The 22,106-nt window shown below is 40.4% G+C and overlaps 1 protein-coding gene across 3 annotated transcripts in view; it reads right to left on the minus strand.

The window, feature by feature from the left end:
* Nucleotides 1-22,106, minus strand: part of lyst (lysosomal trafficking regulator) — a 263,182-nt gene that overhangs the window by 161,064 nt on the left and 80,012 nt on the right. For all 3 annotated transcript variants that reach the window (XM_078213387.1, XM_078213385.1, XM_078213386.1), the window contains 3 exons: nt 20,481-20,676; nt 13,909-13,999; nt 1,933-4,003 (listed from right to left, as the gene is read on the minus strand). In XM_078213387.1, coding sequence (XP_078069513.1) covers nt 1,933-4,003; nt 13,909-13,999; nt 20,481-20,676 — 2,358 coding nt within the window. The remainder of the gene's footprint in view (nt 1-1,932; nt 4,004-13,908; nt 14,000-20,480; nt 20,677-22,106) is intronic.

The following is a 22,106-nucleotide window of genomic DNA, read 5'->3' on the forward strand; positions in this document are numbered from 1 at the left end:
CAACCCTGTCAAACCTTGTAAGAATTCTGTATGCTCATGAGATCACACCTCATTCTTCTAAATGCTAGAGAATATAGTCTACTCAATCTTTTCTCATGGGCAACACAGTAGTTAGTATTGCTGCCTCAACGCCAGGGACCCATGTTCAATTCTGGCCTTGGGTGACTGTCTGTGTGGAGTACGCAATTCTCCGTGTCTACGTGGGTTTCCTCCAGGTACTCCAGTTTTCTCCCACAGTTCAGGTGGATTGGCCATGGTAAATTGCCCCTTAAGGTCCAAAGATGTGTAGGTTAGGTGGATTAGCCATGATAAATGCGCAGAATTACGGGGATAGGGTGGGGCGGGGCCTAGGTAAGATACTCTGTCAGAGAGTCAGTGCTGACTCGATGGGTCAAATGGCCTCCTTCTATACTGTAAGGGTTCTGTGAAGGACAATCCTGTCATCCCAGGGATCAATCAATCCAATGAACTTCTGTTGCACTCCCTAAATGGCAAGTATATTCTTCCTTGGGTAAGGAGACCAGAACTGTACACAATATTCCAACGGTCTCAACAAGGCCCTATACAATTGCAGCAAGATTTCTTTACCCCTGTACTCAAATCTTCTTGCAATTAAGACCAACATGCCATTTACCTTCCTAAGTACTTGCTGCACATAAACTTTCAGTGACTTATGACCATGGCACCCAGGTCCCTTTGAAGGTTAAAACTTCCTAGCCCCTCACTACTTAAGAAATGCTCTGATTTACTACCATACTAGATAGCGTCACTTTCTCCCCTTGTATTCCTATTTGCTAAATTTCTGCCCACTCGGTTATCCTGTCCAAATCCCCTTTGCATCCTACTCACACTTCCACTTAGTTTTGTGTCATCTGCAAATTTGGAAATATTACTTTTAATCCCCACATCCAAATCATTGATATCAATAGATTATAAATGGCTGGGACCCACGCACTAACCTTTGCGGTACCTCACTCCGCATAACCTGCCTACACGAAAATGACGTGTTTACTCCTACTCAGTTTTCTGTCCATTAACTAGTTCTCAATCCATGCTGCTATATTCCCCCAATTCCATGTGCTCCAATTTTGTTTACGAACCTCTTGAGTGGGACATCAAAGGCTTTTTGAAAGTATTAAGGTACCACTTCCACCAGTCCCCCCTTATCTATTCTGTCAGTTACATCCTCCAAAAACTCCAACAGATTTGTTAAACGCGATTTTCATCTGTAGCTCCATGTTGACTCTGCCCAATCCTACCATTTATTTTCAAAATCTCCAGTTATCACATTAAGGTCATCACTTTGGTATCAAGAATTCACTGTATGGATGCAAGACTTCCTCATACATCTGGCACAGTAGTAGCATAAAATATAATGAACCTGCATTTCTTTCATGCCATGCATGACCTCAGGACTTCCTAAAGCATTTTTACAGCCAATTAAGTATTTCTTTTGAAGTGTAGTCACTGTGGCAATGTCGGAAATGCATCCGATGAACTGCACACAACAAGGTCCCACAAATAGTAATGAGATAAATGACCAGATAATCTATTTTCAGTGTTGGTTGAAGGATAAACATTGGCCATGGCACTCCCTTGCATTTCTTCACATAGTACCATGGATCTTTTACATCCATCTGAGAGAGTAAAAGTTTCCTTGGTTTAATGCATCATCCAAAAGACTACACCCCTAACAGAACAGCACACTCTCAAAACTGCACTGCACTGAGTTCTGCTTAGAATGGGGACCTGAAATGACGACTGACTGCTTCAGAGGCAAGAATGCTAACTCTGAGCTAAGGTATATCAATTCATTACATCGGTGGTTTGCTTTAAATTTGCTCCTTCCATTTTTGTTACATCAAATTACTTATTAAATGAAACAGTGTCACTTATTAAATGAAACCACAAGAAATATAGTGCTCCACTCACCTGGATTTAAAGAGTGAAGGCAATGTGTGCAGGTGAAGCTGAAGGACATCCTGAGACAAAGGTTTGTTGTGGTAGCTACACACTTCTGTAGAAGCTGTCTCTAATCCTAGCTGCTGTGCATGATGAGATAGCTCCACTCCTCTTTGAAGCACAGTATTAAAGATATGAGTGTAAAGCTGCCATTTCACCACAGCATTGCCTTTTTGGATTAGGTGGCATATATGGCTAGCAACTAGCAAACTCAACTGTGTATCATCGATGAAGAGAAGATCTTGATAGGCTTCCAAAGCCTCCCACGTCCACAACATTTCCCTGGATCCTCCAATTGGCAGAATACCATCTGCTCTGTAAATGGGGTTGGCAAGACTGGATGAAGAACCAATGTCTGCGAGGTCTCCATGTAGAATTTCTGCAATATCAGGTACATGGCTACTGTCAATGCTGCAAATGTTACAACTCACTTGTTTCATTCTCTGTGAAACCTCCTCACCCCCAAGCTGCTCAAGGATAAATTTACTCAGAATACTCAAGATGTGGTGTTGCTGACAATTTTTTAAAGTTTGCGATTTTATGGCATAAAGCATGGGACCAATGACGGATCTTGGGTCCATACAACAACAAATTCCCACAGCATGCATGCCCGATAAAATCTGCACACGGGTGCTACTTAAGCAAACTTCCTGAAGCAAGTGCAAACACTGGTGGGCACACACTGCAATGCAGCAGCAGCGGTCAGGATAGCAAACTTCACCATCTACCATTTCCTCAAAAGGATTTTTGGACTGCTGATTTTTGAATGCTGCAACTGGGAGACCAGACAGATCTCTGTGATGATGCATAAACTGAGAATACTCACATCGCCTATGCCGCTTGCGTGTACAAACAGATTGATGGAGTTGTTCTGATTTTACTTTCTTGACAATGCTAATTATTTTCATGACACTACTGATCAAGGACTTGATATGCTTTGCTGCCTCAGTAGACTTGGGTTCATCTTTTGTAACCAATCTTTCCATCTGAAGCACTGTACCCTCAAACAACTCAAAGCCATGATGTTGTGTAAACTCATGGACAAGGTCCATGGCCTGACTGAAGAAAAAAGGATTGGAGGATGCTGCTTGTAGGGTACAGATTAAGATTTGCAAAACCACTTCAAGTAACTCTGGCACCAGTAGTACTTCATGACGAGATTTTGAGAAAGAAAAATCTTCACTGAGCTCCTGTACAGTCTTCTTTGGGAGTGGGACAAAGGGATCTGGACGTTTATCAATACAATTCTTAATCTTCAATGTCACCTTCAACAAGTCTGCAATATTCCTCCTTAGTGTATCTGGCATATTACCTCTGCAATTTATATCAACTGACATAAGATGTAACACAGTTCGTAAAAGCATCCTTTGTACCAGGGCTGCTGGCTCCGAAGTCCATCCTGCAGCAACTTCCTCAGTATCAGATACATTACCATTGCAGCAGTCTCCAAATCCTGACAAAAACTCTGTCAACGTGGGAACAACGCTCGCTGTTAATGCTGGATTGTGATTTAAGGCCATGTCAAATTTGCAAACTTTTTCTAACAGAGATAACAAAACATGACAGAGATCAAATGGAGTATTTTCAATCTTATTTAACATGGATGATTCCATATCTACTTCTTGAAGTGGAGCAACAGTACATTCTAAACTTAAGCTGTTCTGTGCAACATCTTCAACTTTTAAAGATGGGAATAAACTGTCCTTAGAGCTATTGTCCTCTCTTGATTGGCATGTTATAAAAGGCTGCAAAGTCTGTTGCCGTCTTTGTCTAATCATGACTGAACTCTTGTCATCTGAATTGGCTTCAGAATCGGAGGTGGAAAGCGACGTTTTCCTGGCGTCCCTCAGAGAGTAGCGGTGAGTGCTTCTACGTTGTCGCCTGGTCTTCCAATTGCTGGTGTTACATCGTGGTGGTACCTGAGCATATAAAACTGAGCTTCCGTCTAGGATGCAGGCCGGTTTTTCCTGAGAAGATTTGGTTGCAGAATACTTGGTCTCTTTGGTAAACAAAAGGTTTTCTAGTGCAGATAGATTATAATCTAAGAAACAGAAAAAAATGAAAAGTCATTGTACAAAATGCTCCAACGTCATGTTTAGCTATCAAGAAAAAACATTACCGCAAATCAAAGTTACCATACAAAACTATCAAGGAAACAGGAACTAACTTTTACATAAGATATACACAAAATACTGCAGAGGCTGGAATCTGAAACAAAAACATAAAAATGCTGGAAAATCTCAGCAGGTCTGACAGCATCTGTGGAGAGAGAATAGAGCCAACGTTTCGAGTCTAGATGATCCTTCGTCAGATTTTTTGAATTGTACAAGTCTTAAATTTACTGAAATAGAGTTTGCAAGGATAATTTGTTGAATGATAATAGCAGTTAGGTTCTACAAATCATTGCTGTGTGATTCTGCACAGAAGAAATAATGAAAAGATGTTCATCTGTGACAGGCTCCCTCTGCTCTGGACAGCAGTGAATGTTTGTGAACAAATAATTCAGATTGGCTTTCACCTTTTCCTTTCTTCATTGAAACTAAGCAGTATTTTGGATAATCTAAAATAAAAAACAGAAAATACTGGAAAAACTCAGATCAGTTGACATCTGTGGAGAGAGAAAAGAATTAACTTTTCAAGTCCAACAGGACTTCCACTGAACACAATTTTAGTTTGCATAATCTAGAATTGTGTTCATGATAAAACAGTGCAACTGTAATTAAAAAGTATAAATGTTGCAACCTCTGACCTATTGTGTCATTTTTCATAAAATTTTAATCTTATCTTTATTGCTGCAAATGCTTTATCAGATCTTTACCATCAAAAATAAGTAGTTGCATTCATATCACATCTAATTTCATTTTTCAAATACATCTGAAAGAACTTCATGTAATACATGACTGCGGTTACTTAACCAGAGGCACGAAGGACGGGAGTGGGAACAAGCTGGGTGGGATCATTTAACTGTATGGGAGGCAAAATGTCAACTTCCTAACTGTGGGCTCAAAGTAAATTGGCAACAGATTAAAGATGGATTGTGGTTCCCTAAGGCAAGCAGTGGAAACCTATTTTAATGCATTAGCTTGTTATGCATTCGCATTAAAATACATGCCTGCCAGATTAAATATCACCTTTGCAATTAAGTCGACAGCAATTAAGAAGCACGTGTCTTCAAATTCATGGCTGTGGTATGCAACAGGCAAAGTAATCTACTTGCTGGATTTGCAGTACAGGCTGCTTTTCTTGTCTTGGGAACTTAGTTGCATCTGCTCTAGCCCAACTGAGTTGATGCATTGAGCTCAGGTGGTGGCTATCCAGGGAGGTTGGGACATGGTTTTCCATGGGAGAGAGGATGTTTTTCCAGGGAGGTTGCAGCTTGGCTGTCTGTCGTACAGGAGCAGTGGCGGCTGTTCAGAGAGGTCGAGGCTTGGCTGTCCAAGAGAGGAAGGGTGGATCATGGTGATCCCAAGAAGGATCATGGGAGGAATCTGGATAACACTGGGTAGGTCAGTCTCTACCAAAGGCACATCATAGAAGGGAGATCAAGCTGACTGAGAGATGGTCAATGATGTGGCTGGCAGAGTTGAGGTTAACCAAGGGTACATCAGGGGTAATAGACAGAGGATCAAGAATGAGAGTTGGCAGGTTGAAAGTGACAGAGGTAGATCCAGGGTACCGAGGTGCAACAATAGGTTGACAGACAATTGATTAAGCATGATCGTGGGTGGCTGTAGGTTCACAGAAAACCAGTGTAGAGTGATGAAAAAAGTAGAACATTAATTGGCAGAAAGTCAACGGTAGCTTGCAGGGTGATGGCTTGCAGCTTCAGGGGTCCAAGTATTGTAGGTGGAGAGGGAATATTCAAGTTAGAAATCCTTCTCTTAGACTGGCAGAATAATGTTGCTGGCTTGCAAGGAGTGGATGCCTGTCCAAGTACTGTTTAAAAACAGCACCCAGATCTTCGATCATTGAGGAAATGGCGGGGTTGGCAACTTCCATACATTTGTTGGCCAAACCCCTCGACCACTAACAGCTAATTGGCTAGCAGACATGTGATTTCACATGGTCAGCTGTCCTAACTCTCAGCAAACGTCCTGCTCACTTCCGGTTCTGCTCTTTTAAGCATGCCTGATGCCAGCAATTTATTAATCTCGATGGGTAATGATGTTGATTGTGACCAGGCCCTGTATAAGATCAGGTCAGACTGTGATGTTCTTCATTGGGAAATTCAGAGTTGGCCATCGAGATGCGAGTAAGGGGAGGATCAGCAGAGTAGTAACACGAGGGAAAAAAAAGTCTTTAAAATGTTTTAAAGTGCAACCAGACAGGTTTCCATTGGGTAACTCTATATGTCCTCCGAAAGGAGTACAACTGTGCTCATGTACACACGTCACAGATCTTACTTGTGCAACAATGAGACATTTAAAGTGCGGAGTGCAGGGGAGCTAATATCTGATAATTGAATATTGAAAATGTGGTCAGGTATGTTGTCATGACCGGTTAAGTACTTTTAAATCAGTTGCAACACTACGCTTACCACACCAGATTTAGGCTCAATGCAATATCAAACTGAAGCAGTATAAGACAACCACTCTTACCACCGAATCCCACCCCGATTCTAGATTTAAACCACAACTTTAACATTGGCTTGAAACAGAAGTAATTTTGCACCATCACCGAAAAAAATACAATTGGTTCAGGAGGTGATTTGCAGTAACCTTTAGAGTGCTCCACTGTATAATTACTGCACACTTGGGTGACAGAATTAGAACAAAAGCAATTAAATTTATAGTTATAATCCTTACCTTTTTTGGCAATCACAAGAACAATCTATTTTAAATGGTTAATCTGATTTCAGCATTATGGAATGAGTTTCACATTTGCTCAATCAAAATTGGAAAAACAGAATGTGAACATCAGACACTGAACATCACTAAATTGTTGATAATCTAATTAGGAAACTAGTACATAAAGTGATTTGTAATTCCCTATATCTCTGACTATTATTTACTTGACCTTTGAGCCCACCTTATCCACTACTATTAACCAATCAATTTCAGCACCAATCCATTATTTTTTAAATCTCCCTTTGCTTTTGCACTCCAATTCCTATCCCAACGTTTGAAACTAAAATCCCTCCCTTACTATCTGTACCAAATTAGCTTGCCTAAAACTGTAGTTATTCTGATCACATGCAATTTTTAAAATGTTTACGATCATTGACCTGTTCAAGAGGCTTACGTGACCTCTACTAGAAAGTAACGGGCAGTCATAATAATCCTAGCTCCGATGTCTGAAAGACAACCTAACATCTTTAGAAACATAAAATGACTTTCAGCATCAAAACTCCTTTGGTTTTGGTGGAAGATGTTGGATGGGGAGCAAGAAGAAAATTTACTCATGGGAATTTTGAAAAACAATTGGTCTCACTATCAAAGGATTGTGCTCTAAAGGATGGGTGGCTTCACATCAAGAAACCTAAAAACAAAACTCGAAGGTTGTCAAGTACTATAAATCCTGTTGATATATTTTGGAAATTATACAAGTAGACGTTAACTTTCTTAGGTTTTTACTTCTGAAGCTTATTTTCAGCACAGCTTTTTCAGAAGATGTTGGTAAAATTCTAGTACAGGGAAAATTGGGTTATATTATTATTCCAGAGTGAGCAAGACGAATAATTTAAAGATAGCCAACATCCAAAGAAAATGCTCCATTCTGAGGGTCTTGATGTAGGAGCTTGAATGTAAAATAAACCATATCATTTTATCAGATGAACAAACAAAAGAGGATCATCGAATCCCTGCAGTGTAGAAGGAAGCCATTCAGCCCATTGAGTCTGCACCAACTGACAGGCCGTCTTACCCAGGCCCTATCCCCATAACCCCGCACATTCACCATGGTTAATCCATCTAACCGACACATCTTTGGACACTCAGGGACAATTTAGCATGGCTAATGCCCCTAACCTGCACATCAATGGACTGTGGGAGGAAACTGGAGCACCCGGAGGATGCCCACACAGACATGGGGAGAATGTGCAAACTCCACACACATCCAAGGCTGGAATTGAACCCAGGTCCCTGGTGCTGTGAGGGAGCAGTGCTGACCACTGTGCAACCATTTCACCATGTACCCCCCTTATGTTTAAATATTTTAAAATAAAAAATCCCTTGTTATAACAACAAAAAGAAAACTCACAATGTTTAAAGTTGCAAAGAAAAAGCTAGTAATTGCTGTATGAGACAAATAGTTAAGAATGTTAAAGTCTGGCTGAATCAAGAAATTTTTTGAATGACAATTTCTGAGCCGCTGCAATTTAGGTTATTCACTGCTGCAGGAGGCATTTCTCAAGTCATTTCGAAGAATCTGTACCGTCCAGGTACATAAGAGTCAAAGCTACGAGCAGAAGACTAATCATAAAGAGGCAAAATGTTTAAAGGAAGTAAACTGGGGGGAAAAATAGACAATCTTGCACAAAGTGGCACTTTAATGACCAACATCAACTTTAGTGCAACAACCAAGCCCTCCACATTTTGAAAAGACAAACAATTAAAAATAGGAGTTCTATACCAGTGATAAAAACACAAGGTATTGGAAGAAGAATAGGCCATTTGGCACTTCAAGCCCACCCTGCCATTCAGCAAGATCATGGCTGATCATCTATCTCAACTGCACCTTCCTGAATTATCCCCACAACCCAGGCTTTAACTTGAACTATATGGGACGTGTGTGTTTTGTAGATTACGATGTCCCAACTTAAAATTAACATAGCGCAAACTAGGCCTCGGCAGCACATATGTCGCATATATATATATATATATATATATATTGGGCAGTGGAGCAAAAGGTGGTTAGACCATCATTTTCCCTGGGTGAGAGGATTCTTTATTCATCCTCTTGCCTGTTTACAAACATATTTCAAGCATCAGATCAAATTTTAATTGCCAGGAACTAACTTCATTACATTAGCACAAGTGTTGAGAGAAGTCTAAAATTGTAATGTGAAAATAATGACTCAGGTTTCCACACATCCTTGCTGACACGCCAGCTAACTGATGAGCTCATTTAACACTCAAATAAGTCAGCAACACATCGCTGTGAAAATCACTGGCAAGTAGATGAAAAGTTGATATGAAAAGCAATACTATTCCAGCATATGAAATTAATTTGGATCTTGGGGTTTGCTTTTAAGGAAAGATAAATTTAAAGCAGATATACTACAAATGAAAATCTTCTATGCTAAAATGAATTCTTAAGTTTATGGTTTTGTGCATTAGCAGAATTCCTGCATAACATAAGTGCTTAACCATTCAAAATGACAAAAGGATACTTAAGTTAAAGGACCACAAGTGAAATATGCTGACAAGCTTTCAGTGAATTACAGCTGAGCCCAATTCTCTGCCAATAATCACAAACACACCTGCCAGCAGCACTCATCCTACAGTGATCATGGCGTAATTTTGACTAATGTTTCCTTCTATAGGCTGGGGGCACTGCGCCAATTTAAGAGCATCAGCACCACCTGAGTTGAAATTTATTAACTCAACATAAATTAGAACACTGGAACTCGTCACAATGTTTTTACACAGTGATACACTGGGAAAGTACATATTTATTTTAATAAAAACAAATTTGGACCGAAAATTACTTTAACTATATCAGTGTTTTAATGAAGGCATAAATGAATAGCCTCTATTTAAAACACTACTCATTATTCAGTGCATTAATTCAAATGATTAAACTTAGTAAGCTCAGAAGTGAGGAGCAGCAGCAGAAATACTGGAATACTAAGCCTCAGCACACTCCTGTGCAAGACTAAGCAAAGTAAAAAGTCCATTCAATTTACATAGAATTCATATAGCGTCTTTCTTATCCTCAGGACAGTGCAGCGTGCTCTAAAGTCACTGAAGTACTTTTGAAGCCCAATCACTTTTGCAATACTGTACAGGAAATGTGGCAGCCAATTTGCACACTGAAAAGTTGCAGAGAATTGCAATAATGATCAGATAATCTGTTCTAGTGATGATGATGAGAGATCAATTTTGCTGTTCTGTGAAAAACGGATATGTTACCTCCACTTGACACACGGAGCCAACACCTTGGTTTAAAGTTTCATCCAAAAGTGACACAATGAACAGTATAACACTCCCTCCGCACTGCAATGGATTCTCAGTGGTACTTAGTCAAGATGATGATCTCAAGTCTGTGGAACGTAATTAAAGCGACATCTTCTGACTTGGGGGCAAAAATGCTACATAAGCCAAGGCTGACAACACATTAAAAACACAGGCCATAAGAAGGAACTTGGAGAGGATTCTGAAGCTAAAGATGGTCTTATTAAAAAATACAAGGTTAGGATAAGTTAGAATGTATTACTTCCTCATCCTGTAACAGTTTATTTATTAAGTTTTTGTGAAATTCTCTTCAACACAATTTAGTTTTTTTCTCCCTGATTGCTGCATTTTATTAAGAATGTCACAATGTTATAAAAATCTCCATGAAAAAATGTTCTTCCAATCAAGCAGCAGAAGATACTTCAAAATGATTTATTACATTAAGTAATTAGTGATTTCACCAAGGAATTCCTTTCAGGCTAATTGGTTGACATATGACACAGTTGGGAAACAATCTACATTCAAGACAGTTAAAGCCTTTATCAAAGATGCAGCAGATTGATGAACTGGATTTCAGTCCAGACTTGTAGAGCCTCACAAATACAAAAAGAAACAGTTTCCCATGTCTAATCAAGGTGACCATCTAGGTCTTGGTTGGACAAGTTCCACATGGGAGATGCTCTGTCTACCTGCGTGACCCTGCAAAATGCGTCCACCAGCATGCTTGAGCCCTTCCATGATGCTGGAAACCACAAGGTTTGGAATGCATAGTCAACAGTGGAAACAATATTATTTAGTTTGATAAGTTTATTTTGCTTTCTATAATTTAGTTTTCTAGTCATTTTACCTCTTTAAATGCGGCCATTTCTGTTATTTTGTTTGCTAACTTTTGGGGCAAATCAGTATCTCATTGGTCAGTTGAATAGAGTAGAAACAGGTTGCCATAGAAACAGAGCACCATAGCACTTGACAATGTTATATGAAAAGATGGTGGGAATTAGTAACTACAACGACTAAATCAAAAATTCACCATCTACCGGCTGCCACTGCTTAGCAAACAAGAAATAGACTGTGTACAAAATTTACCATTGGATTTGGGAGGGTAACACCATTTTTCATAATCACAAATCAGAGAGATACTGCATAAATAAATATTAGCCAGTAAGAATGAGCTTTCTGTTCCATCAAACCTCTGGGATCACTGGAACAGGTAAAAAGGCATATGGTACAGCCGAGCAACAAGACAAAATTCACATTGAAAAATTCTGTTTCTGTTTAACCTGAAAGATTTAAAAGCTCTCCTTGCTTCTTGTCCTGTTTTGGAATCACACAAATTGACCTCCCATGAATCTTTTGCCTGTACTGTAATCAGGAGTAAGCTAATGTGAATTGCAGACTGCTCCACTATTATCAATGCGATTCATGATTTTCTGATATGATTTGTACTTCTCAAAGAATCACTGTCACCCATTTTGTTTCTCCGAGGTTGAAAGACCCACCTGCTCAAAGCAATAATTGATCCATCTTTAAATGTATTTGTAGTTTTCAATTGCTTTTAGTAAATAGAATTGGCACACAATCTGTGATGCACACAAATGGGTGGTATTGTTATAATATTGACTGCAGCTTTATTTACTCCATCATTTTTCATCTCAAGTATTCACCAGTGTTGAGCATTATAAAATTACCATTTAAATAGCTTTCATTTAACATTTGTTTCAGATTTCGGGTTATGTATCCAAAGTAAAACGGATTTTGTTTTAACTACAGTGTGTGTTAATTGCTACTTTTCTCTAAGCTTGAAGCAAAAATATTCTCAACAGTTTAAAGACTATTTTCAAAAAGCCAACTGAGTCGCACCTCTGTTTACTGTGGTTGTGTACTTGCCCAGTGTCTGAAGGCTGCATGAGCAATCACTTCATGCACATTTACATCCAACAAAAGCTACTGAGTTTCTTTAGATTTGCTTTGTTATTACACAATATTTTTGCACTGCATATGATGGTAACTTTACATACATGAAGCGTACATCATCATCACAACTTATCACAAGAAATATCATAGTTCACATGGTCATTTATTGCCTGATGAACTGCAGAATATATGGCAGTGTTAACAACTTTATATACATATGCTCCCATTAAGCAAGTGTCACAGTGTACATTTACACTTTTTAGGCATACTCTCACTTCATAAAGTAAAAGTAAAGTTTATTTATTAGTCACAAGTCGGCTTACATTAACACTGCAGTGAAGTTACTGTGACAATCCCCTAGTCGCCACTCCAGCACCTGTTTGGGTACACTGAGGGAGAATTTAGAATGACCAATGCACCTAACCAGTATGTCTTTCGGACTGTGGGAGGAAACCAGAGCACTCAGAGGAAACCCACGCAAACACAGGGAGAATGTGCAAACTCTACACTTCATGCAGAAGGATGCATAGAATCATAGAATCCCTACATTGCAGAAGGAGACCATTCACCCCATCAAGCCTGCTCCGGCAACAATCCCATTCAGGCCCTATCCCCGTAACCCTACGTATTTACCCTGCTAATCCCCTGACATTAAGGGTCAATTTAACGTGGTCAATCCACCTAACCCGCACAGCTTTGGACTGCGGAAGGAAACCGGAGCACCCGGAGGAAACCCACGCAGAGACGGGGAGAACATGCAAATTCCACACAGACACTCACCCAAGCCGGGAATCGAACCCAAGTCTCTGGCGCTGTGAGGCAGCAGTGCTTATGCATGTTGAACACAAATTACATCGTGAGCATCTGCAAGTTTATCTGGCGTTGTCTCAAATGAATGGGTCTAGCATTAGCTTTTGTTTTAGAGGGGAGTTGGTAAGATTGCTTTGGATACAACAAATGTCAACTGAATTCAACAAGATTGGAGTACACTTGAAATGCTTGCATAATAATCTCGATTGCTGAGATCATAACGGTTGCAGAACTCTGGTCATTTTCACGAGCCAAAGCATTTTGTACTTTCTGGTATGAACAAGGTATTTTGTTCAGGCCATACAATGAAATTTCTGTTCTTTGGTAATGTGGCATTGTTCTAACCAAACTATTACAAAGTAAGCATAGGAGAGCATATTCATTGGATTTGCTAGTGCAGGAAAATATGGCACCCTACAAGTTTTTCCCTACAAGCCAAGTTGAAACAAGTCAAATCTAAGATTATAAGATCATGGAAATGTTGAACTTTCTTATAGTGCAAGGATTAAAATGTGTACACAATTCACACTTCTCCCACAGCAACCAATCCTTTGGAGTTTTTTTTTAAAGCACACGTTTCAGTTCAGAGAATCCCTGCAGTGCAGAAGGAGGCTATTCGGCCCATCAAGTCTGCATCGACCACAATCCCACCCAGGCCCTACTCCCAAAACCCCACATATTTACCCTGCTAATCCCCATGACACTACGGTCAATTTACCATGACCAATCAACCTAACCCGCACAGCTTTGGACTGTGGGAGGAAACCAGAGACCGGGAGGAAACCCACGCAGACACAGGGAGAACATGCAAACTCCACACAGACAGTGACCCAAGGCTGGAATTGAACCCGCAACCCTGGTGCTGTGAGGCAGCAGTGCTAACCACTGTGCCACCCTGAATTGTTCCAACAATTCAAATAGATAACAAGCCGGTAAGATATTTTGCTAAGTGTAAATTAGGAAGCAGATGATAAATCATTAAAAATCTTCAGCAATCTACAAGCATCTTGCAACAAAAAAACAACATAAACAGAAGGATCAATGAGTAGCCCTAAGCATTACTAGAAGCAAAGATGTTTAGTAAAAATTTTGGAGTAATAAAACAGACCTGGTGCTTTCTCTTCTTGAACAGGTATCTTCCAGACAAGAGGGAGAAGAGACAGGAGTAGAGTAAGCAATTCCTCTCTGCAGGTTAACTCCTATCAAAGACAGTAACCAATAACATGATATGAGCACAGTTAGACCATATTCAAAGTGAGTCTCCCAACTATTTGCTTGAAAAAATCTCCAAACCAGTCTGAAATCAGAGACAATGTTTCAGGAATATCATCCAATCAGAATATGCTACCAACATTTCACACCTCTCCATGAAAGCTTCTAATAATAACAAGGCAGTTCAGACCTTTCATGTTAAAAGAATTCCTCACTGTGGAGTGAAAACAGACATTAAGTGAAAATTAAAAATAAACACTGTTCTGAGTACAGGTTAATTAAGAAACATAGTGAAGAAGTTATTTTTGGAGTTCCATGATGTGCTACTACTCCTGTCCAGTAAGATGGCAGTGTGAATTATTTATAGATTCATAGAATGGTTACAGCAGAGGAGGCCGCCATTTGGCCCATCATGCCTGTACTGGCTCTCTACAAAACCAATTTAGCTAGACCCATTCCCCAATCCTTTTCTGTAGCCCTGCAATTTTCTTCCCTTCAGCTACTTGTCCAATTCTCTTTTGCAAGCCCCTACTCTATTTGTCCCCACCATGCTCTCAGGTACTACATTCCAGATCCTTATCATTTGCTACATAAAAAAGTTTTTCCTGATGTTGCCATCTTTTGCCAATCACCTGAAATCAGTGCCCTCTTGTGCTTGGCTCTTCCACCAAAAAGATTTGTTTCTCCCCATCAACTCAACATTATTTTGAACACCTCTGCTAAACCTCCTCTCAAGCTCATCTTCTTGAAGGATAATTACCCCAGTTTCTCCAATCGATTCACTGAAGACCCTTGTCCCTCAAATGATTCTCATAAATCTTTTCAGAACCATCCTTTCTAAAATCTGTTGTGATCCTGGACAAGACCTCCAAGATTTTGGTATCATCTGGTTAGGAACCAGCAATTTTTTGTTTCAAGTAGAATGATATCCAAGATACTTATTAAGAAAATAAAGCCACAATGTTCTATGATTTTTGAACAGACAAAATAAACTTTACCATACAAGGTCAGAAAAATAAAATAATTTACAACATCTATTTTGCACTTTATATTCATGACTAACTTGAGGCAAATGTGAATGAACAAACTGTGATCTAACGCCCACAACACATTAAATAGCAAACATGCTCAAGGCAGATCCCATGGATTTCTCATGGTGGCCCAGTGGTTAACACTGTTGCCTCATAGTACCAGGGATTCCTGGCTTGGGTCACTGTCAGTGTGGAGTTTGTAAGTTCTCCCATGTCTGCATGGGTTTCCTCTGGGTGCTCCGGTTTCCTCCCACTGTCCAAAGATGTGCGGGTTAGGTGAATTGGCCATGCTAAAATTGCCCCTTAGTGTTGGGGCACTAGCTAGGGTAATGCTTGGAGTTATGGAGATAGGGCCTTGGTGGGATTGTGGCCGATGCAGACTCAAATGGGCTGAATGGCATCCTTCTGCATTGTAGGATTCTATGATTTGAAAACCCAACCAGACGTTAAGAAACAGTCAACCAATCTCATTGGAACTCTTTTTTCCACGAGGGATTGCAAATCTTCACTCTTCCATTTTGAAAACCTCGCCTTGGAATCCACTCCAAATGTCATTCCAACTCTGTCTCAACAGCAGCTCACCTTGCATGTCTCCCGAGACTTCGAGACACAGAATCACCTTGTGCTGCCCCATCCGTCCGTCCGTCCCTCTCCCCCCACATCCGTCCCTCTCCCCCGACATCCGTCCCTCTCCCCCCCCCGCAATCCGTCCGCCTGTCCATCCCTCTCCCCCCCCCCCCATCCATCCGCCTGTCCATTCCTCTCCCCCATCAGTCCGCCTGTCCGTTCCTCTCCCCCATCCGTCCACCTGTCCGTCCCTCTTTCTCCCCCCATCCGTCCACCTGTCTGTCCCTCTTCCCCCCCCCCTCCCATCCGTCCGCCTGTCCGTCTCTCTCCCTCCATCCATCTGTCCGCCTGTCCGTCTCTCTCCCTCCATCCATCTGTCCGTCTCTCTCCCTCTCCTTCCCTTCCATTTGCACTCATTCTTTGCTAGCATCTGGAATGATGTCCATTGTTAAGATGTTATACTTGTTTTCATGTGACTGGGCATTGCTGGCACAGCCAGTCTTTGTTGACCATTGAGAAGGTGCAGGTGAATTAAGACAGGGTCACTTTGGAAAATAGTTTGTGAAGCATTGCATATAAGCATTGGATATACGTAATTCAGCAAGATCACGTTCTGTTAAGTCATTCCATCAGTAACAGGGCCTCAGATAGGGCAAGAAGATCCAGCTGTCCTGCAGCATTGAAAGCAGCACTGTAAAGGTTTGTGTGGGCTGCGTAAGAGAGCAGCAGCAGCTACTGAGGAAATAGCCTTTGCATCTGTCAATCACAGGAAGGGAATCAGCAGTGGATTGAGGAGAAAAGGGGCTAAGTGATAAATCCCTCAGGCCACGTGGCGTGTGGAACCGATTTTCGAAGAGTGATCCCTCAAGTTGGAATTCCATCAGAAGCAGATATTGCTCATTCTTGATTGTTCCCTCATCCATCCCCCTTTCTTTCCATCACCATCTTTCCTGAGTACTTTGTATCCAGGAATACGTAGTACCCAGTTCTACCTTGTGAGAGTCAGGTCTCGGTAATCGCCACAATCTGATATTCTCACGTGGTTATTTGCACCCTATTGCTCATCAACCTTATTTACTGTATTTTGTGTGGTGCAGACCCAATTGGACCTTATTATGTTATCTCCTAGTCTCACCCTACCTATTATCTTACTATTTCTCAAATTAGTGCTATATGCTTCTCACAATCTTTTGTGTCTCATCCTTCCTAAAATCACATACTCGTTCTCATCCCCCTGCTAAGTTAGCTTAAACATTTCCTAACAGCACTAGCAAACTAACTGAATGGCACACAAAATTGAAGCCATCCCTTCCACACCATCTCTCCAGCCATGCATTCAACTGCTCTATCCTCTTAATCCTCTTCTCACGAGCATGTCACTGAGTTAATCTGGAGATTATTACTTTTGTGATTGCGTCTGCTGGTCTCTTTCCTTGTTTATTAAAATCTGCTTGCAGGACCGATGGAACAGAAACTCCGGCTATTCACAGCCACCACCACCACACTCTCACCTCTGGCTTAGAGTGCTCTTATTTAAAGAGATCTCACTCATCCTGGTAGTCATAATTGTGTTGGCTGCATTTTAATACATTAGAACTCTAGCTTTGCACAGCATGGCAATTTTAACAAAGACCATTTTCTGGGGATATTGAAGTCATGAATATTGTTTTTCCCTTCGCACCATTAAAAATTAGCTTTGGACCTAATGCTTCACTGAAGCTAACAATGAAAGAAAGACATCATGAATTTTGTTGTAAACAAATCTTCAACTCAAATACCCAAGTCCTCTGCCAGTTTCTTTTTAACATCTACTTCAGCAGGAAGACTTCCATTAATATTTCACCTAATCTCAGAAACAATTCCAAAATTTCAGCTATAAAAATGACTTCAAAGTGCAATCTCTAAAGTAAGCTAACAGCAGCAGTTTTATACACAGCCAGATTCCACAAAGAAATCAGATGAACGATTATTGCTTTTGAGGGGTTTTAACGTTGCTTGGTGCCCTTAGAGAATTAAATAATTCATAATTTTCAATAAATATACATTCCCTTGAGAAGTTAACAGTTTTACAAAAGGGAAGTTGAGAAAATCTGTTGCAGTTCTTTACTAGGTTTAACTAGCAGCATACAACTCAAAATGAGAACTCTTTCTCACTCCACAGGTGCTGCCAGACCTGCTGAGTTCTTCCAGCATTTTCTGTTTTAGACCAGAACAAGCTGATGGGTTTGAGTTTATTGGCCTGTCCAAAGACTGGGTAGAGTGTGTTGAAATATCTCAAACCTGAAAGAGTTCATTGTGCTCACATGACATCCTACTTTTTGCCTTGGTTATTTATAATTCCTTCTGCTCAGATATGTGAGAGATTTGGGCAGTAGACAGCCAATATCCAGATACACGTGTGCAGATGCTGATTTATTTTTACTGAGAACTATTGCTCCTGAGCTTTGGAGCCTATTTGGCACTGTGTCCTTTACTTCACTATAAGGCAGCCATACCTTTCATAGAAGAAAAACATTTTATTTTAAGATTGTGTTTCAAACAGAAAGTGTGTGCCATGTTCCCAAGCAAGCACTGGAGTTCCATTAAGGAAAATAACTCCACGTTTAAGGCGTCATTTAAAAAGTAATTTAATCAGAAATAATAAAATGTTGTCTTAGTTTATCCCAGACTGAACATAGAGATCTTAAACAAATTATATTCTTCAGTTGACACTTAGATCTGCTTTAGGTCAGGGTTTAGTTTGGAGGGGTTTCACTAAGCAATGCAGTGTACTGAGGGGGAGTTGTTGAATATTATTATTCTCCTATTTTCTCTTGACCAGCAGGATATTCAGTTATCCACCCAAAATATTTATTCCCTCATTAGACTAACCCTTTTGGAGCCTTAAATATCCTTGTCACTATCCTGGTTCCAACTACCCCACCATTATTTGGACTCTTTTTCTAATTTATTCATGGGGTGTGATGGCAAGGCCAGTATTTATTGTGCAACACCAATGCCATTTTGTGTTGGGACATTATCTGAATTACAACAGTGTAATCAGTCCCTATAGTAGTCAATGGGAAAGAATGAATGAAAAAAAATGCCCATAATTTAATACTTTCTAGCCACCACATTGAACACACGTTGAACGGCACAGTGATTAGCACCGCTGCCTCACAGCGTCAGGGACCCAGGTTCGATTCCCGGCTTGGGCCACTGTCTGTGTGGAGTTTGCACGTTCTCCCCTTGTCTGCGTGGGTTTCCTCCGGGTGCTCCGGTTTCCTCCCACAGTCCGAAAGACGTGCTGGTTAGGTGGATTGGCCAGGCTAAATTGCTCCTTCGTGTCAGGGGGACTAGCTAGGGTAAGTGTATGGGGATAGGGCCTGGATGGGATTGTGGTTGGTGCAGACTTGATGGGCCAAATGGCCTCCTTCTGCACTGTAGGATTCTATGACAAATAGAAGGAAAAGACCATGTGGTCCATCAATAACACACAATCCAGACAAGTGTGTCCACATACAGCACTGACCCGAAAGCTAACCATGCAATCTCCAGGAACAAAGACAGAGAAATTGGTTTAGGGAAATACCCCTCCTACTTCCTAAGTAAATTATGGTCTCCGCAAATTCTCTCAATCCCAACTACTTACTCCTAAAACTGAAAATGTTCTCTTCACTCACAACCTGTGTAATTCCCATTTAAGGAACAGCCATGAAACCTCATTAACCAAGTGCTTAGGTAGCTTGTTCAAGTGGACAATAACCTTCCGCAAAACAAAATACTTGACATCTAACCTAATTCTTTGCCGAAGAATTTTGTATGCATGTCTTCTAACAATACCACCTTCCTGTATCTCAAGTAACACATCCAATCTTAGCACAATCCCATCAGCATTTAAAACAAATCTCTCTTCTAAGTTTTCTTTTTTAAAGAAATCATTCAGACTGTTTAACATCATAACTTAGAGCTTGTGCAGGAGGCTATCACGAGCAACAAGACCATAACAAAAGTCAAGAATTTGAATTGGTATATAGAAACTAATCCTTCCAGAGAACATCTCTTACGTTTTAGTATACAACTTCATTTTGAACAATTAACTGTGCCGTATTCTGGTAAGCAAAGAGTTCAAATGTTCCAAAGCTTCTCTGAAAGGTTATGGACAGAAGGTGAGAGAGTAAAGGGCTTACTCTCTTTCCCTGGGTGAGATAAGTGGATAAAAGGGTATGGTGGCAGGCGGGTGAGTGGACAGGTCAGGGTGAAGAGGGATTTCAGATGATGGGGGCTAGTCAGGTCAGGTCGAAAGGGTTTAGGAAGTGGTCGGGGACGGGGGCCTACATATCTATTTAGGTAAGTAAATTGGATCTGTCCAAAGTCTCAATCTCTAACTAGGAGACTTACACAGAGGATCCCAGGGAATGGGGGAATTTACCATCATAGTTCAAACATCTCAAGCAATTCCACTGACTTGGTTCATTGGGATTTCCTGTAGTGCATCCTCCAGGGTAAATATATCTGGTCTCTGACTATCCAGAGATCGGATGAATTGAGGCATAATTTACACTTGTCCCTTTAGGATGAGATGGTGCCCAACATAATACCCCCACTCACAAAAGGAGTTCGAACTGGGAAACAGCAACTTAGTGAGTTTAAAATAATTGTTGGAAAATCTTAAAACCAATGATTTAAGATTCAATTAGTAAACATTAAGGCATTTTTGAGCTGATCAAGCCAGCACAGATTTGTTCCAAATGCAAAATGATATTGAGGAAATGGAAAAGAATCACCTGTCCCTGACTTAATACTTTCTCTAAGCTTGGTTTGGAAATGAGAATTGATGAGAGGCAGACATGAGACACAGCCATTATTATGAAGCAAACCATTTCAGCACCTGATCAATGATGGAATCCAAGGTACTAAGTAGCAGGTATCCTCGGCCCCGAACAAGGTACTCTCCCAGTGCAACCATGTGACTTTCTTCCTCCTCCTCTTTGCCCTCAGGTCTCTGAACCACGGCATTGCAAAACTGGTGCACATCTGTGAGGAATTCCCGTGCCAATGTGTTACAGGCACTGCTCATATCTGAGCTGTGGAAAGATAAAATGTTGTTCAGAACATTTCATAAACATTACATTACAATCTGCTATTGTAATTCTGATTTCCTTGCTGCTGTATTTGAAAGGTTTGCCTCCTGTAATGATTACAAAACTTAGAAAACAACTATAGAACAGCAGATGGTAGACGTTTGCCTTTCAGGCCCCCTCTGCGTCAAAATGAATTAAACCTCAGAGTCCAGGTCACTTTCAAATCTCACTGAAATTACATACTATAAGGGAGTTGGAACTCACCCCTATTTTCACGTATCATATTCATACCACCATACAAGAACTAATTTCAGATGATAAAGGATTATCAGAGTTAAACATTTTATCTTTTACACTATTCAGCCGTCTCATTTCACTGTGGTTAGTCACAGCTTTAAACTTCCACACAGATCCTGTAAGTTTTTATTCGGAACCAATTATTGAAATTCCCCACCCTAAACCACAATGACAAGAAGAAAAAGCTAAGCTCCAGGCTCAGAAAAGTTAAAATCACATGGCATCATGTGATATCACATGGACAAGCTCTATTGCAAAAAAGATCACATATTCCAGTATCACTGATGTACTGTTTCATCAATGCTTTATTATTAATTTAGCAAATAAAGATAGACTGTATCTTGTCCACAATGTTCTATACTGGCCATGACTGTGCCAAAGTAGCGTCAGCTAGTCTGTTCTTTAAAAAAAGATAGCTAGAAACTATTTTATATTAGATGCCACCAATCAGCAGTCTGTGTACAATCGAAGATTTTGCATATTGAGCATCAAGAACAATTTGATTTCATATAAAATTCTGCTCGGTCTTCCATTCTGTAGTGAACTCAATTATCTTTGTTCAATTAGAATTGTTATTGTGTCTAATTGAGAATGAGCATGCAGCATCTCAAAACCGTGCTAATTGTTCTAACAGGTGTCACGAATGGCACAGCCAGTCTGCAATTCAATTCTGCAGCAATGCAATCGTCTGCTCTCAATTTTCACTCCTCTCAAAGATGCTGATTCAAACCACAAAAAGATTCCACAGGCGTCTCGGCACAATGGAATTCATCATGGATGATCCCAGAAAGTGAGCAATGACAAATCAACACGTTATCAAACGTGGGGGTACCACAACTGACTATGACATTTGTGAGACTGTGAGTACACACTACCCATGTATCTCAACATGCCTCATTGATAACAGAGTCAGCAAACAATGATTTCTAAAGAACAGAGTTCTAAAACAGACAGTTATCTCTGGTATCCCTGTGGGTGTTCAGTATTTAGGAAAGACAGACAAAAAGGTAAAGACGGTGGATTTGCATTACTGGTTAAAGATAACATAAACACTAAACACCATACTGAGGAAGAAGGACATTAGCTCCGACAATGTGGAATCTATATTGGCAAAGCTCAGAAACATCAAGGGGAAA

Source organism: Mustelus asterias, chromosome 5, assembly GCF_964213995.1.
Source record: "Mustelus asterias chromosome 5, sMusAst1.hap1.1, whole genome shotgun sequence".
Classification (NCBI taxonomy): Eukaryota; Metazoa; Chordata; class Chondrichthyes; order Carcharhiniformes; family Triakidae; genus Mustelus; species Mustelus asterias.